This window comes from Bos grunniens, chromosome 8 (assembly GCF_055505025.1).
Source record: "Bos grunniens cultivar Pamir isolate PY7600 chromosome 8, Bosgru_T2T1.0, whole genome shotgun sequence".
Taxonomy (NCBI): Eukaryota; Metazoa; Chordata; class Mammalia; order Artiodactyla; family Bovidae; genus Bos; species Bos grunniens.
In genome coordinates this window covers 84,990,781-85,010,013 of record NC_141172.1, presented here as the reverse complement: position 1 = coordinate 85,010,013, position 19,233 = coordinate 84,990,781, and the positions used below count along the sequence as shown (strand labels likewise).

At 39.2% G+C, this 19,233-nt stretch overlaps 1 protein-coding gene across 7 annotated transcripts in view; it reads right to left on the bottom strand.

The window, feature by feature from the left end:
• PTPDC1 (protein tyrosine phosphatase domain containing 1) overlaps positions 1–18,931 on the bottom strand; it is a 71,303-nt gene extending 52,372 nt beyond the window's left edge. For 3 of the 7 annotated variants that reach the window (XM_086315639.1, XM_086315641.1, XM_086315644.1), the window contains exons 1-2: positions 18,547–18,931; positions 5,277–5,409 (exon numbers count right to left, since the gene is read on the bottom strand). In XM_086315639.1, the coding sequence (XP_086171765.1) occupies positions 5,277–5,282 (6 nt within the window). In that variant the 5' untranslated portion in view covers positions 5,283–5,409; positions 18,547–18,931. The remainder of the gene's footprint in view (positions 1–5,276; positions 5,410–18,546) is intronic. The other 4 variants (XM_086315640.1, XM_086315643.1, XM_086315645.1 and 1 more) reach the window with 2 other exon arrangements.
• Between the last annotated feature and the right edge of the window lie 302 nt (positions 18,932–19,233).

Below are 19,233 nucleotides of genomic sequence, written 5' to 3'. Positions count from 1 at the left end.
CTATAAACATCTGTGTACAGGTTTTTGTGTGGACAAAGGTTTTTCAGCTCCTTTGGGTAAACATCAAGGAGCATGACTGCTGGATTATACGGCAAGAACATGTTTAGTCTGTACATTATTTCTATTTTACAGATAGGAAACTAAGGCAAAGTCAAGTCAAACAATTTGTCTGAAGTCATAGCTATTATCTGAACTGGGATTTGAGCTGGGATTTGAATTTACATAGTTCAGCTCCAGAGTTTGTGCTCTTAACCACTATACATACAGCTTTTCAACAATAAAGACAGACCTTAGTCTGCTACACTATGCATTGGAACTTAACTACACTGGATTCTGCACCATTTATAATTGCTTCCCTTTCAAGAAACTCTTCAGAGCTCCTTTCCACAGTAGTATTTTCAAATTTGTCTTGCTCTGTGCAGACAATCTGTCAATTCTTCCTTCCAAATCTTCATTCACTGCTATACCAAAGACAAGTATCAACAACACAGCCCTTTTACATATTTTATGTTCCCCCCTTCCAACAGAAACAGAAAAGAGCTAAACATAATGTTACAAAATCTAAACATATTTTCAATAGAGTTGTTGGCACTTACTGGCTTTGTGATCTTAAGCACACTTACTAACAGCTCTGAGACTATCTGCTCTCTAGAAGTTATAAAGATTACCTGAGAGCCAGTACACAGATCTAATTCCATACCTGATTGATAATACAGTCTGTTTTCAACACAGAAGCCAGAATGATCTTAACTTCAGATGGATCGTGTCACCGTCCTCTTCAAAACCCTTCTAGTCACCCTATTCACATTTTAAACCAGCTCTCTTTCCCTGTTCCGTTTTTCTCCTCAGGACTTGTGAAGAAAATATATCTAAGCACATTACATAATTTACTTATTTATCCCATTTACCATCTGCCTTTCTCTACCCAATCAAGTCATAGATTTTTGTCTGCTTTGTCAACTACTATGTCTTAAAAGCCCAGAAAAGGGCCTGTTATGTAGTAGATGCTCAAAAATTTGTTGAATAAATATTGGGTTGGCCAAAGAGTTCAATCATTTGCAGTGTTGTTTGCTATTCAGTTGCTAAGTCATGTCCGACTTTTTGAGACCCCATGGAATGTAGCACCCTGTCCTTTACTATCTCCCACAGCTTGCTCAAATTCATGTTCACTGAGTCGGTGATACAATCTAACCATCTCGTCCTCTGCCGTTGCCCTCTCCTCTTGCCTTCCACCTTTCCATCAGGGTCTTTTCCAGTGAGTCAGTTCTTTACAGCAGGTGGTCAAAGTATTGGAGCTTCAGCTTCAACATCAATCCTTCCAATGAATATTCAGGACTGATTTCCTTTAGGATTGACTGGTTTGATCTCCTTGCAGTCCAACTGACTCTCAAGAGTCTTCTCCAACACTACAGTTCAAAAACATCAATTGTTTGACACTCAGTCTTCTTTATGGTCCAACTCTCACATCTGTACATGACTACTAGAAAAACCATAGCTTTGATTATATGGACCTTCTATATCATTCTTTCTATATCAAACTATATTGTTCACAATATCTTATAGAAAAGCCCAAATGAACTTTATGGTCAACCCAATATATACCACACCACCATCATTTAATCTCTCTGAACCTCAGCTTTTTCATCTGTAAAGGAGGAAGAGTAATCATGCTTTACTTATCTCAAGATTGTTGCTAAGAGCCTATCAAATAAACGATAGCACCACTACACAAATGCAAGAAATGGCATTCTCTCTATCTTAACTTCCCTGATCACAGTGACATTTCCAACATCTTTTCAATTTGCAACTTGAAAAATTTGTGTTCCTCCTAATTCCCTAAGGAGTGTAGCTATTTTTTTTTTTTTTTGCCAAATATGCACGATGACAATAAATTCAACCCTCAGCCCAAATTTTCTCCCCTTTAGGATGCTTTCCCTAATGCTAATTACACATTCTATTCACATCCCCTCATCATGAAGGGCTGACAAGATTTATCTAGTGGCTCAGATGCTATAAAAAATAGATTCTTAATACCACAGTATGTAGTATTTTGTCCTTAAAAGAATTAATGCACTCCTTATGACTCCTTATGTAGTAAAACAAAATAAAACCATGTTTCTTTTAAACTCTAAGTCCTCAACTATGAATCCCACCTCTGAGTCTGTATCCTCAACAAAACAACAACAAAAAACCCTAGAACTATATAAAATCCCCTTTCTCCTCAAATCACCTCTGGAGAACAGGCCGGCAACATTTAAGACACACCTTTTCTTTTTTTCAAATCCCTCCAGCCTTTCTAACTAGATAAGTCCTCAGGGAAATAACTTACGACTGCTTTGAATATACGTTATGTCTGGCAGTTTGCTATGAACCACACTGGCTTCTGTGATTTCACACCTTAAATACACCTTAGGGAAGGTCCCCAGCTCTCAGGAGACTAATCACAGATCAGAGAAAAACAACAGTACAGTATCATTCTCAGTATTTCATCATTTGAAGAAATATGCTGTTTGGTTCAGACTGTTCACAAAACATACTATGATAAAACAGGTAAGATGTTAACAATAGGTGAAACTCGTTTTCATAAGCAAGGTTTCCATACTCTTTTCCCACAAACAGCCACATCTGACTGGTTATTCCTACAGGTTTCAACCATCTTCACATGAGTGCCACTACCACAGATACTTCTAAATTCATTAAAAAAAAAAGTCAACAAATCCTAATTCAACACTCATCAGAATCAATTGGAGGGCTTTCCTAAAAATCCAGACTAGTCAGCCCCACCTCGAGAATTTCCACTCAGTAGGTCTGGGTGGGGCTGAGAATCTGCCTTGTTAACTAGTTTTCAATGACCCTGATGCTTTGAGAACCAATGCATTAGGTAGGCAATCTGCATTCACCTAGCAGCACATATTCTATAGATTATTGTGAAAGTGTGTCTCCTGGGTTCTATTTAGCTGCCAGAAAAATAAAACTTTCTTTTTTTTCTAACCCAATCTTCACAACCTCCTGAAATATGTTAAGAAGTTCTACATCATCAACCAGATCTAGAAAAAGACTCATGTTCCTGGGTGAGACTTGGGCATTAATGTTCCTATCAAAATTCTATTTTAAACCAAACACATTACCTGGAATCAGGGCATTGCTATGCAGGTGGTATCAGCAAGATTCTCCTTATCAGTTATTTTAGTAAAAAACAGCATACCACATCATTTTGCAGACCATAATTTGGATTCCTAACCAAAAGATGTTTAGTATCTGAATATTCTTTTTAGTAAGTATATAAACACTGTGGTCATATAATTACATCCACCTTTAAATACTGTGACACTGTTTAGAATTTTTAAAATAAATTGCAGCTAGTTCAACATGAAAAACTTAAAATAGTAGATGAAGCAGGGTTTACTATTCACCTTACTATCTCCATTTATTTACAGACTGAGAAGGATAACAAGATTTTACATCTTTTACATTCCTGAACTACTTCTCAAAGAAAATACTATTCTGTGAAACATATTTGAAACACTTGAGTGACAAGCTTGGATAACTTAAAACAAGGGCAGGTGTGTAGCTCCTGGGAAATCACAGGCTTAGATCAGACCTTCTATAGCAAGATACAGAGAACATCTGGTTTAAGTAGTGGATTGAATTTATACACTAGTTTCCCCTTCCTCCTAAGATCCTGGTGAGAAAAAATTTTTAAAAGGATAAGCTCACGGAGCAAGAAGCAAGAGGTTTCAATGGATTTGGGAAGAAAGAAAGCAGACACAAGTAGAGGCAACTAAAACTGAGTGGAGGAAGTTGTAGCCTAAAATATGACCATGAAGAGAGTTAACAGATAGTTATGTCTTATCAGAAAAGATGAAAGACAGTGAGATGACCATCTTCAAAGTGCTAAAAGAAATACATGGTCAACCAAGAATTATATATCCAGCTAAATTCTCCTTTAAAAATAAAGGAGAAATTAAGGCATCTCCAGATTTAAAAACAAAGACCAAAAAAACAGATATGAGAGAATTTGTTGCTAGTAAATCTGCCCTATGAGAAATACTAAAAGAATCCTTCAGGCTGAAATGACTGACATGATAGGGCATCTATAAAGATTTCAAATCCTAAATGATGATGCTGTTAAAGTGCTACACTCAATATGCCAGCAAATTTGGAAAACTCAGCAGTGGCTACAGGACTGGAAAAGGTCAGTTTTCATTTCAGTCCCAAAGAAGGGCAATGCCAAATAATGTTCAAACTAGCACACGATTGCATTCATTTCACATGCTAGCAAAGTAATGCTCAAAATATTTCAAGCTAGGCTTCAACAGTATGTGAATCAAGAACGTCCAGATGTACAAGCTGGATTTAGAAAAGGCAGAGGAACCAGCGATAAAATTGCCAACATCAACATGTCAACAGAAAGTAACATGGAAACTTACATTACCATATGTAAAATAGATAGCCAATGGGAATTTGCTGTATGACTCAAGGAACTCAAACTGGGGCTCTGTAAAAACTGAGAGAGGTAGGATGGGGAAAGAGATGGAGGGAGGTTTAAGAGGGAGGGGACAGATGTATACCTATGGCAGATTCATGCTGATGTTTGGCAGAAACCAACACAATTCTGTAAAGCAATTACCCTTCAATTTAAAAATAAATAAATTTTAAAAAAAGAATGAACCCTAAGGTAAATGATACTTTGGTTGACTATGATATATTAATATAGGTTCATAGATTATAACAAATGTATTATTCTGGTAAGCAATGTTGGTAATGGGTGATGTATCTGTTGGAGCAGGGAATATTTGGGAAATCCCTGTAACTTCCTCTCGATTTTGTTGTGAACTTAAAACTGATCTTAAAAAACTAGTCTTAAAAATATGGACCCAAAACCATAAAACAAAAAAGCATAAATTAGATTTCATCCTCCCGCTAAAAAACTAAACTACTAATATATACAATCTACAAAAGACATGTTAGATTCAATGACACAAACAGGCTGAAAAGTAAAGGACAGGGCTTCCCTGATGGCTCAAGTGGTAAGGAGTCTACCTGCTAGTTAGTACAGGTGACACAGGTTCAATCCCTGGTCTGGGAAGATCCCACATGTCACAGAGCAATTAAGCCCCACCATCTGCAGTGATTTTGGAGGCCAACAAAATAAAATCTCCCACTGTTTCCATTTTTTCCCCATCTGTTTGCCATGAAGTGAAGGCACCGGATGCCATAACCTTAGTTTTTTGAATGTTGAGTTTTAAGCCAGCTTTTTCATTCTTCTCTTTCACCTTCATCAAGAGGTTCTTCTTTAGTTCATCTTTGCTTTCTGCCCATCAGGTGGAGGGTGAAAAGTGCTACTTCCTAAATATAACCAGAGGCAGCTCAGCTAAGAGAAAACAAAAACTTGTGCTATAGCGCCACCTATTGGAAGAGAAAAGAAAATCCTTTAATTATTTTTGAGTTATCAGAATCAGTTGAAATGAATTCTCTATTTCAAATACACCGCCAGAGGAACAACTCATGAAGCATCATGAAGAACCACAGAAACACTATCACAAAAAGAAAATGACAATTTCATCCAAAGCAAAATTAAAACTATGGAGTATTATGATCTAATAGAGAATTCAAAAGAGCTCTCATGAAGAAACTCAACAAGCTACAAGAAAACTCAGAAAGGCTCAAGTTCAGTTAGCTCAAGATAAAAATTACTGAAATGAAATAATAGTTTACCAAAGAGGTTGAAACCCTAAAAAAGAACAAGACAATTCTGGAGCTGAAGAACTCAATATATGACATAAAGAAGGTATTAGAAAGCACTGGAAATAGAGCAGACCAGATACCACAAAAATACAAAGAATTATAAAAGAATATCACGAACAGCTATGTAACAACTAACTGGAAACATAGACAAATTTTTAGAATCATTATAACCTCCCAAAACTGAATCATGAAGACAGACAGTGAAATGGAAACATAAAAACCTCCCCCAAAACAAAAGCCCAGGACCAGAGGCTTCACATGTAAATTCTAACATTCAAAGATGATTTAATATCTATCCTTATCAAACTCTTCAAAAAAACTGAAAATTAGGGAATGCTAAGTAATTTCATAAAGCCAACATCACTCTGATACCAAAACCAAATGAAGACAACACAAACAAAAAAAGAAAATTATAGCCAATATCTCTGATAAGCAAAGATGCAAAAATTCTCAACAAAATATTAGCAAGCTGAATACAATACATTCAAAGATCACACAACCATGATCTACAGAAGCAAGGATGGTTCAACATCCTCAAACCAAACCATGATCTATCAAAGCAAGCTGATTCAACATCCTCAAACCAATCACTGTGATACATCACATAGATAGATATGTATATACAAGAATTGACTTCCCCAGTGGCTCAGATGGTAAAGCGTCTGCCTACAGTGTGGAAGACCTGGGTTCAATCCCTGGGTTGGGAAGATCTCCTGGAGAAGGAAATGGCAACCCACTCCAGTATTCTTGCCTGGAAAATCCCATGGACAGAGGAACCTGGTAGGCTACAGTCCGTGGGGTGGCAAAGAGTCAGACACGACTGAGATAGATATGTATATACAAGAATACACACTACTTAATCACAAAAATAATAGAATATTGCTCAGTATAAAGATGATACTGCTCAGTATCATCTTTCAACATGGATGTACCTTAAGGGTATTAAACTAAATGAAATAAGTCAGATGAAGAAAGATAAATACCATGTAATTTCACTCATGTGAAATATAAAAAAATAAAAAACTTGAATAAATAAAACCAAATAGATAGATATAGAGAACATAGTGGTCACCAAAGAGGAAGGGGTGATTGGGGGAGAGTGAAATAGGTAAAGGGGATCAACTATATGGTGACAGATGGAAACTGAATTTTTGGTGGTGAGCTGTAACGTACATAGTAAAAATATATTATTGTACACATGAAGCTTATGTAATGTTGTAGCCAATGTTACCTCAACAAAAAGGTAATTAAAAAACAGAAAATCTGAAGAGACATGATTGAGTATGCATACACACACAAATGAATCTTAATCCTATTCGGGGATTCAACCAACCACGGATGGAAAATATTTGGGAGAAGAACCCCAGAAAGCTCCAAGAAGCAGAACTTAAGAATCTGCTACATACCTGCAACTATTTACATAATCTTTAGCTTGTATTTACAACCATTTACATAGCATTTGGGCTTCCCAGGTGGCACTAATGGTAAAGAACCCGCCTGCCAATGCATGTAGACATTAAGAGACACAAGTTCAATCCCTGGATTGAGAAGATTCTCTGGAGGCAACCCACTCCAGTATTCTTGCCTGGAGAATCCCATAGACAGAGGAGTCTGGCAAGCTGCAGTCCACAGGGTCACGCAGAGTCAGAAATGACTGAAGTAACTCAGCACGCAGGCACGCACATACATAGCATTTACATCATATCTATAAGTAATTTTATAGGGTTTATAAGTAATCTAGAGATGCTTTAAAGTATACGAGAGGATATGCATAGGTTATATGCAGACATTACATCAATTTATATAAGGGACTTGAGCATCCATGGATTTTGGAATCCAAGGTGGGGTGGGGGATCCTGGAACCACTTCACTGTGAATAAGCAGGATGACTGTATTTACAACTGGAAGTTTCAACACCTGTTTCCAAGGAATTGATAAATCAGGTAGGCAGAAAATCAGTAACAATATACATGACCTGAACAGTACCATCAACCAACTTGATCCAACCGATATTTATAGAACATTCCATCCAACAACAGAAGCTCACACGGAACATTCACCAACATTCTGGTACATAAAGCACAATTTAATAAAGATAAAAGAATACAAACCTTATAAAATATGTTCTCAGAGCATACCAAAATAAAACTAGAAATCAATAATAGATGACAGCTAGACAATTCAAAATATTTGGAAATTAAACAATGTACTTTAAATTATACATGGGTTAAGAAGTCTCAAGATAAACTTGAAAATGTTTTGAACTAAATAAAAATGAAAAGTACAACTTAATTTACACAACATGAATATACTTAATGAACTGTACACTTAAAATGGTTGTTGTTTAGTTGCTAAGTCATCTCCAACACTTTTGTGACTCCAAGGACTATAGCCCACTAGGCTCCTCTGTCCATAGGACATCGTATTAACACAGAGAACAAGAAAAATCATGTGATCATATAATACATGAGCAGAAACAGTTCAACATCAATTCATGATAAAAACTCTCAAAAATTAGAAGAGAACTTCACTAAACTAATACAGATTACTTTTTAAAAATCAGAGCTAACATCATTCTCTTGACTATGCCAAAGCCTTTGACTGTGTGGATCACAATAAACTCTGAAAGAAATGGGAAATTCTGAAAGAGATGGGAGTACCAGACCACCTGACTTGCCTCTTGAGAAATCTATATGCAGGTCAGGATGCACCAGTTAGAACGAGACATGGAACAACAGACTGTTTCCAAATAGGAAAAGGAGTATGTCAAGGCTATATATTGTCACCCTGCTTATTTAACTTATATGCAGAGTACATCATGAGAAACGCTGGGCTGGAAGAAGCACAAGCTGGAATCAAGATTGCTGGGAGAAATATCAATAACCTCAGATATGCAGATGACACCACCCTTATGGCAGAAAGTGAAGAGGAACTAAATGATGAAAGTGAAAGAGGAGAGTGGAAAAGTTGGCTTAAACTTCAACATTCAGAAAACTAAGATCATGGCATCTGGTCCCATCACTTCATGGCAGATAGATGGGGAAACAGTGGAAACAGTGTCAGACTTTCTTTTTTTGGGCTCCAAAATCACTACAGATGGTGACTGCAGACATGAAATTAAAAGATGCTTACTCCTTGGAAGGAAAGTTATGACCAACCTAGATAGCATATTAAAAAGCAGAGCCATTACTTTGCCAACAAAGGTCTGTCTAGTCAAGGCTATGGTTTTTCCAGTAGTCATGTATGGATGTGAGAGTTGGACTGTGAAGAAAGCTGAGTACTGAAGAATTGATGCTTTTGAACTGTGGTGTTGGAGAAGACTCTTGAGAGTCCCTTGGACTGCAAGGAGATCCAACCAGTCCATTCTGAAGGAGATCAGCCCTGGGATTTCTTTGGAAGGAATGATGCTAAAGCTGAAACTCCAGTACTTTGGCCACCTCATGCAAAGAGTTGACTCACTGGAAAAGACCCTGATGCTGGGAGGGATTGGGGGCAGGAGGAGAAGGGGACAACAGAGGATGAGATGGTTGGATGGCATCACCGACTCAATGGACATGAGTTTGAGTGAACTCCAGGAGTTGCTGATGGACAGGGAGGCCTGGCGTGCTGCGATTCATGGAGTCTCAAAGAGTCGGACACGACTGAGCAACTGAACTGAACTGGACTGAACATCATTCTCAACAGCAAGATGCTAGGCTTTCCCCCTAAGATCAGGAACAAGGCAAGGATATCCTCTGTTTGTTGTTGTTGTTCAGTCCGTAAGTTGTGTCCAACTCTTTGTGACTTTAGCACGCCAGATTCCACTGTCCTCCATTTATCTCCCAGAGTTTGTTCAAATTCATGTCCACTGAGTCAGTGAAGCTACTTAATCATCTCATCCTCTGCCCCTCCCTTCGCCTTTTACCTTCAATCATTCTCAGTCTTGGGCTCTTTTCCAGTGAGTCGGCTCTTCGAATCAGGTGGCCAAAGTGTTGGAGCTTCGGCTTCAACATCAGTCCTTCCAATGAATATTCAGTGCTGATTTCCTTTAGGATTGACTGGTTTGATCCCCTTGCAGTCGAAGGGACTCTCAAGAGTTCTCCGGCACCACAATTCAAAAGCATCAATTCTTCAGCGCTCAGCATTTTTCATGGTCCAACTTTCACAACTGTACGTGAGCACTGGAAAAACCATAGCTTTGACTATACAGAGCTGTGTCAGCAAAGTATTCCTCTGCTTTGGAATATGGTGTCTGGGTTTGTCAGAACTTTTCTTCCAAGGAGGAAGCTTTAATTTTGTGGTTGCAGTCACTGTCTGCAATGATTTTGGAGCCCGAGAAAATAAAATCTGTCAAAGTTGCCACTTTTTTCCCTTCTATTTGCCATGAAGTGATTCAAAAAATCTAAGTTTTTGGATTTTCAGTTTTAAGCCAGTTTTTTCACTCTCCTCTTTCACCCTCATCAAGCAGTTCTTTAGTTCCTCTTCATTTTCTGCCATTAGAGTGGTATCATCTGCATATCTGAGGATGTTGATATTTCTCTTGGCAATCTTGATTCCAGCTTGTGATTCAGCCAGCCCGCCTTCTGTATGATGTATTGTGCATGTAAATTAAATAGGCAGAGTGACAATAACAGCCTTGTCATACTCCTTTCCCAGTTTTGAACCAGTCAGTAGTTTCATGTTCGGTTCTAACTTACTTCTTTATCTGCATACAAGTTTCTCAGGAGACAGGTAAGGTGGTGTGGTATTCCCATCTCTTAAGAATTTTCCAGTTTGTTGTGGTCCACAAAGGCTTTAGCATAATCAATGAAGCATAAGTGGATGTTTTTCTGGAATTCTCTTGTTTTCTCCATGATCCAATGAATGTTGGCAATTTGATCTCTGGTTCCTCTATCTCTTTGAAACCCAGCTTGTACATCTGGAAGTTCTCGGTTCACATACTACTGATGCCTAGCTTGAATAATTTTGAGCATAAGATGTTAAGTATTTCCCCTAAGATCAGTAACAGGGCAAGGATGTCCTCTCTCATCACTTCTAATTCAACCTTATACTGAAAGTCCTAGCTAGTGTATTTAAATAAAAAAAAAAAAAGAAATGAAGGGTATTCAGGCTAGAAAGGAAGAAATATGTAAGACTGCTTTCAGTTCAGTTCAGTTCAGTTCAGTTGCTCAGTCGTGTCCGACTCTTTGCAACCCCATGAATCGCAGCACGCCAGGCCTCCCTGTCCATCACCAACTCCCCGAGTTCACTCAGACTCAGGTCCATCGAGTCAGTGATGCCATCTAGCCATCTCATCCTCTGTCGTCCCCTTCTCCTCTTGCCCCTAATCCCTCCTAGCATCAGAGTCTTTTCCAATGAGTCAACTCTTCGCATGAGGTGGCCAAAGTACTGGAGTTTCAGCTTTAGCATCATTCCTTCCAAAGAAATCCCAGGGCTGATCTCCTTCAGAATGGACTGGTTGGATCTCCTTGCAGTCCAAGAGTCCAAGAGAGTCCAAGACTCTCAAGAGTCTTCTCCAACACCACAGTTCAAAGGCATCAATTCTTCAGCACTCAGCTTTCTTCACAGTCCAACTCTCACATCCATACATGACTACTGGAAAAACCATAGCCTTGACTAGACAGACCTTTGTTGGCAAAGTAATGGCTCTGCTTTTTAATATGCTATCTAGGTTGGTCATAACTTTCCTTCCAAGGAGTAAGCATCTTTTAATTTCATGGCTGCAGTCACCATCTGTAGTGATTTTGGAGCCCCCAAAAAGAAAGTCTGACACTGTTTCCACTGTTTCCCCATCTATTTCCCATGAAGTGACAGGACCAGATGCCATGATCTTCGTTTTCTGAATGTTGAGTTTTAAGCCAACTTTTTCATTCTCTTCTTTCACCTTCATCAAGAGGCTTTTTAGTTCCTCTTCACTTTCTGCCATAAGGGTGGTGTCATCTGCATATCTGAGGTTATTGATATTTCTTCTGGCAATCTTGATTCCAGCTTGTGCTTCTTCCAGCCTAGCATTTCTCATGATGTACTCTGCATATAAGTTAAATAAGCAGGGTGACAATATACAGCTTTGACATACTCCTTTTCCTATTTGGAACCATTCTGTTGTTCCATGTCCAGTTCTAACTGTTGCTTCCTGACCTGCATATAGGTTTCTCAAGAGGCAGGTCACGTGGTCTGGTATTCCCATCTCTTTCAGAATTTTCCACAGTTTATTGTGATCCACACAAAGGCTTTGGCATAGTCAATAAAACAGAAATAGATGTTTTTCTGGAACTCTCTTGCTTTTTCAACGATCCAGCGGATGTTGGCAATTTGGTCTGTGGTTCCTTTGCCTTTTCTAAAACCAGCTTGAACAACTGGAAGTTCACGGTTCACGTATTGCTAAAGCCTGGCTTGGAGAATTTTGAGCATTACTTTACTAGCATGTGAGATGAGTGCAATTGTGCGGTAGTTTGAGCATTCTTTGGCATTGCCTTTCTTTGGGATTGGAATAAAAACTGACGTTTTCCAGTCCTGTGGCCACTGCTGAGTTTTCCAAATTTGCTGACATATTCAGTGCAGCACTTTCACAGCATCATCCTTAACCACAGACAACATAACTGTATGCAGAAGACCCCAAAGAATCTACCAAATAACTCTTATGAAGAGTTTAGCAAAGTCAAAAGGCACACAGCCAACACATAAAAATCAACTAGTCAGTAAAGATGTCAATTTTCTGTGACCTAATGTAATCCCTATTGAAATTCTAGCCAGGTTTTTTTTTAATAGAAATATATAAATTTATTTCAAAAATCTGTGAAAAAGTAGAGGTACTAGAATAACCAATCCAATTCTGGGAAAGAAAAGCAAAAGCTTAAGAATTTATATTATTCAAGATTCACCATTACAGTAATGAACATGGGGGCGGAGGGGGGTGGAGAACAGACACATCAGTCAATGAAACAGAATAGAGAGTATGGAAACAGACGTACACAAATACTGTAAATTTTTGACAAAAGTGCAAAGGCAATTCAATGGAGAAAGAAGTCTTTTCAATAAATCATGCTACACTGGAAGTCCATATACAACAAACTGAACTTCACATCTTACACAAAAATTAACTTGAAGTAGATCATAGACCTAAATGTAAAATGTAGAAACTAAAAAATTTCTATAAGAAAACTTAGGGGAAAAAATCAGCATGACTTTGAATTTGGTGATGAGTTTTTAAGTACAATACTAAAAGCAAAATTCATTAAAGAAAAAAATTTTAAGGGGAAGTCAAGATGGCAGAATAGGAGGACCCAGAACTTGTCTCTCCTCACAATTACATCAAGAATACATCTACAAATGGAACAATTCTCACAGAGCATCTTCTGAACATTAGTGGAAGACTCTGGACACCTTAAAGGATAAGAAAAATGCCCTAACAACCGGGTAGGACCAAAGAAAGAAAAAAAGAAAAGGAATAAAAAAAACAGGCCAGCAATCCTGGCGGGAGGCTGAAGGTGAGGACAGGTTCCCACATTCAGAAAATGTGGAGAGATCAGCTGGGGCAGAAAGGGAACTTTGGGGGATCAGGGGAAGGCAGAACAAAGTAAGAAATGCATGCATGATCTGTGCCTTAGCCCTGAGCACTCCACTATGAGTTGTGTGTCTCCTGGTGTAGAGGGAGTTGAGTGCTGGAAAGTGGGGTTCAGAGAACTGACTCAGGGAGGATTGGCTGTGAAAAGACAGCCTGAAGTAACAGGACTAAGGGCCCCACAACCAGGAAAGTTTACACAAAAAACCTGGGACATCATAGAAGCAAGGCATCATTGTTGAGTGGCATAGAAGGGGTAGGGCCACCATTGCAACCCCCTTCCTCAACCATCTTCTTCAGCCTCTGCAGGCACTGGGAGGGACTCCCACCAGAGTGATCCTGCCCCAGTATAACAGCCTGTCAGTCTCCACTGCCACAGGCACTTCGAGCACAGCCCAGCTGTGGTCACAGTTACCCCTCCTTGGCCTGGGTGAATAAGTGTGCTTCAATGATGAGCAGATTAGAGCAAGTCTTGGTTTCTAATACCATTTTCCAATGAAAGAATCCAGGGAAATAGGTGATTTTACATAAAAAAGAAGCAGCAGCACAGATGAACCTGGAGATTGTCATATTACGTGAAGTTAAGTCAGAAAGAAAAAGACAGATACCATATGATATATGCGGAATCTAAAATATGACACAAATGAACTTATTTACAAAAGAGTCACAGACATAGAGAATAGACTCGTGGTTGCCAAGGGGAAGCGGGATGCGGAGGAATGGATTGGGAGTTGGGGATTAACAGATGCAAACTATTATATATGTTAATAGAACAGATAAACATCAAGGTCCTACTGTACAGCACAGGGAATTATATTCAATATCTTGTAAAAAGCCATATGGAAAATAAAAAAGTAAAAAACAACAAAGATAAACAAAAAGAGAAATGGCTGATTTTAGAAGCAGAGTAGAGAATATACAAGATGATCCTGCCCAGAAAGTAGGAAAGTGCTCAAAACACAAACTGCTAGGGCTATGTCAAAGCGATTCAGAAGCCAACTAAAACAGCTCACAATGGCAAATGCTGGAACAATCTGAATAACAAAATAAATAATGCAGTTTTTAGTTATAACTGTATGATGATAGAAAACTTTGACATCCTCAATAATAATAAAATTAGATCTTTGATATTTTTCCAATTTTCAATCATATAGAATTGTGTCTTTGTGCAAATATATATATTTTTCAAAGTATGAAGACAGAGTATACAGGAACATACTGAAAAGAGACATATAAACTAGTATATGTTAAGCAGGGAAGAAGCCAGGATAGTTAGGGACTCATGAGTCAATATAATAAATACCTGAGTTGCTACTAGGTGCCAAGAACTATGAGGGGCATGAGGAATATAAGAATAAATAGTCCCTGACCTTTAAAAACATCATTGTCTGGGAGAAAGAATGAAAGCATATACCCAGGGAGTATTTTTATTCAGTTATCTCTCCTTTCCCTATAAGTCTGAGAAAGAATTCCAGCATATGATTTTATTTTCCTGTATTACTCTAAATCCTCCCAACTCCACTCGTGATGTTTGTCTCCAGCAAATAAAATAAAATATAAAAATTCTGAAGGATTTACTGAAAAGACTGGAAAAGAAGAGAACTTAAGTGTTAACAATGTATAACTGACTAGATAAAACTTCCTTCAGAGACTCCCCCAACAGAACCCTCCTGGGGGTGGGGAAATGGGCAGTGGGGAGTAACAGGTACAGAATTGGGGTCAAAAAGGAGCAGAGAAGTAATTCTGTTCCTGGGTTGGTAGACTGGGTTTCTGTAGACTAATTTAATAAATAGATTCGTGTGGTCCCTATTTTAGCAACAAAACATCTGCTCACAAAGAACTTAAATTATGCACGTAAAAAGCACATTTATTTGTCATATGCTGCTGCTGCTGCTAAGTCGCTTCAGTCGTGTCCGACTCTGTGCAACCCCATAGACGGCAGCCTATCAGCCTCCCCCGTCCCTGGGATTCTCTAGGCAAGAACACTGGAGTGGGTTGCCATTTCCTTCTCCAATGCATGAAAGTGAAAAGTGAAAGTGAAGTCGCTCAGTCGTGTCTGACTCTTCACGACCCCATGGACTGTAGCCTACCAGGCTCCTCCGTCATATGCTACTAGATTAAAAAATATAAGGTATAAAATAGAATACAGAGTATGATCTCATTTTTATTAAGAAATACATAAATAGAACAGGTACATAAACAAAGACCAGAAGAACATGTCAAAATATTAACAGAGTGTATTTTATTTTCTGATTATCAGTATTTTCTAAGTTTGATATTGACTATATATTTACCTACCTTTATTTATTTCTAGAAAACATTATTTTTAAAAGTCAATACATATTATATGCAAACTTCCTGGGAAACAGTATTGTGTCTAGAATAAAATAAAAACATAGAAACAACACTAATTAAACTACTGGGCAATTTAAACCCTAAATCAGAAGGTTTTTTTAAATGGAGAAAATATAAATCCTCTAGAACATTTTCCACCTAGAGCTAAATTAAATTAGTCTTTATAAAGCTATAAAAGTAACATATTAGGATTGACTTTGAAAACAGTATGATTCTAAATGAGAAAATGTTTCCATGAGTAGCTAAGACCATATGGCCCTTCTTAAACATACAGGAATCTAAGAATCTATAATAATTGATCCATTTAAACTATTATAATGTCTAGCACAAGTATTCAAACATTTTTGATGAAATCAAGTCCTGAGTTCATTTATAGGGCCAGACAACCTTCCTTTTGAAGGGAAGAGTGCCACAAATTATTAGATCGAGTGTGCAAAAGAAATGGTGCTGCTTGAACTGTAGTGAATAAAAACTCCAAGATCAAAAAACACATGCCTTTGTTTCCCTCAAGTACAATTTGTAGGCCTTCTCTAAACCATTCTCTACCTGCAATGGCCAACTCCTTGCACTATAAACACATCCAGCAGCACTACACAGCATCCAGACAGCAAAGTATGAGCCAAAGACTAATATCTTCACATCCAAGAGAAAGAACAAAGAAAGGAAGTATTCTTTCATAGCAGCTAGAATAAGGCTAGTTAGTGGTTTTGCAGTAGAATCTGCCACTCAAAAAGTTATGGATTAAAATCATAAAGGTTTACTACCCAACAGAACAAATGTTAGGTTTTAAATAAGACCAAAAAAAAAAAGAAGAAGAAAACATGATCATTAACAAACTGAGAAAATGTTAAAGCAGAATCCCTATTAATAGTTTCTTATGCAAGCGTAAGTAGAGAGTTTCAATTTTTCATCACTGTAACTAGTTACAATACAAAATTCACAGCTTCTTTAAAAATCTAATTTGCTCAATTTACTGTGATCAGATTGATCACTGTTTGAAAGTGTTGGAATTGGGGTTGGAGCACCAGGTCTTCCTCAAACTAAAACTCACTTTATTTCCTCTATCCCATATTGCCTCCATAAGAACTAGACAAATAAAACCTTTTTAGCAGCAAAGTGCATTAAATGACAGTTAATAATTGCAAAGAAATGTTTTGATTATTCAACTTACATTTTTTAGAACATGAAATATATAAGCAAATTAAGTATTAATAATTAAATATATCTTTTGGTGAGAATGAAGTGATATGGGAAAGAACAGATGAAGTCACTGGAAAAGAAACATTTCAGTGTATACATATGCATACCAATGATACCATTTATTTTTAGAACTAAAGAAAAATCTTCAGATTTTGAGGCATTTGGAAGAATGAGATATGTTCTAAAGAGAACTGTGATTTAAGGTTTATCTTCAGCATAATTTTCTGATTTCCAATTGGAATTGTGAGGTTCAAGCTCATCTCCTAGAAGAATTTTCTAAATTGTGTGAACTTGAATAATCTATATGATTAACAAGAGGGAGATTATTAATTAATAGTAGAACAATACAACAGAACATGAAAACTTACAGACTGGAAGCATTATGAATGAATTGTGGTTTTTAAACTTTTTTCATGGTGTTTTAAATTTTAATATGGACTTTAAAATAAATGCCTTGAGCCATTTTCTCAGGAGTAACAGAGTAGCAACAACGGAAGCTGTATAAAAAAAGAGGGGAGAAAAGGGGGGAGGAGAAAGGAAGGAAGGAAGAGGGGGGGAGGAAGAAAGAAAACCAAAATTGCCAGCACTTTCTCAAACTGAGAGGTGTGCAAGGTGCTAGCTCATAAACCTTGGCTTCTCTCAAAGCTTGGTTGGCCACCTCTTTGGAAGAGAAGATGTAATCTCTGCTCTTTCGAATCCCTAGGGTACACGCCATGAGGACGTGGGGGCTGGGTGGGAAATTTATGGAGTAGTTGTTCTCCAAATGGTTCCTAGATCACCAAAATGGAATCACCTAATAACAGTTAAAATGCAGATTACCAGGCTAGGTCCCAAATACTGAATTCACATTTCTTAGGTGTGGGGGGCTGGAAATATTCATATTTTAAGTCACAAAGTAGAATTCTTGGTTGGGACATAACTGGAACAGAGGCTGAGAGGCAACATGATGAATGGGTTTTGGAGCCACAGAGGCTTGGGTTTAAATCCCAGTTCCTCATTAAATAGCTCTGACTGCAGCATGTCACCCAAACCCTTGGATCCTCAATTTTCTCATTACAGAAGGTGGAATGACAGTCTGTTTTGGAGACTAAGTAAAATTATGTGTGTGTACGTGTGAGGCGTCACAAAACTTTTCTAATAGACGACCTTTCAAGTTCTTCCAACTCATTTGCTTTAATCCTCTAATGTATGTAACTATCACAAGAACGTCTCTTTATCTCTTCCCTTAAAGCAGGGTTTCTCATCTTTTTCTCATTTACCCCCTCTCCTCCCAGGAGCCTTGCTAAGCATTTTCTCTTCTAATCTCCCAGTCCGAGACAGACAGTACTTAAGTTTTGTGGCCCTTTGGTAAGCCACAAGCCATTGTATTGTCTGAGATCTTTTTCCCCTCAAAAATATGAGCACTATCATCCACGTTGAGAATGTCCATCCCCGAGAGAGGTGACTTGGTCAAGGTCACACAACAAATTAGGAGCAGGATCTAGTCTACATTGGCCACAAACCGATGGTCTGGAACCGGCCCATCCGCCCTCCCCCTCAGTTTACTCATTTACTTTTAATTAGTTACTGATATTTAAAAATCAGGAGCTCCTACAAAAAGATGTCGGGTCCTGGGCGGGGTTGAGAGAGGCCCCTCGCAACCGGGTCCTGCAGCCCCGAAACTCAGGCCAATCCCCCTCACTGAGGTGCCCGCCAGCACTCACCACGTGAGGATTCAGACGTTTAACACGCAGCTGGAATCGCCGGGGCAGCTAAGTTAACAGCAGATCGCGCGCCTCTCCCGCGGCTTCTCATCCGTAGTCCTCGTAGCGGCAGGCGGGTCGCTTCCCCGCCTTCCCCACCCTACTTGCCCCGCGTCCGCCGGCTGACCTCCGCCCAGCCCCAACTGAACCCCACAGGCCGTGCTTCACCGAGGTGTCCCAGAGGCCCCGCCGCTGCCCACCAGGGCAAGCAATACTACCGCCACTCACAGTCCTGCCTGCCTGACCAGGCCGCCCGCCTAGCGGTCCATTCACCGCCGCTGGGCACTAGGGGCTGAGGTGACGCTCCCTCTGCGGTCCCCGGCGCGTCCCCGCCGTCTCGCACTGCACCAATCGCCGCCGCGCGCTGCTGCACGTGACGCGCGCTGGCCAACGGCAGCTTGAGACGGCCCGTGTCGCGGCTGGTGGCTCTGGGAGCTTTCAAAGTGGGCTGAGGGGTTGCGGGGTGCTAACTGCCTGCTCAGCTGACGCTGTTGGGTGGATTCGGGGTCAGTTCTGCGGGACTGCGGGTGGCCGAAGTCCAGTTTTGACTCCCGCTGCTCTCCCCGGACTACACCAGTAGGAGAAAAAAGGGAAAGGAGTACTTGGGGCGAGGGCTGACACAGTATGGGGTTTGGCCAGCCTCTCAGT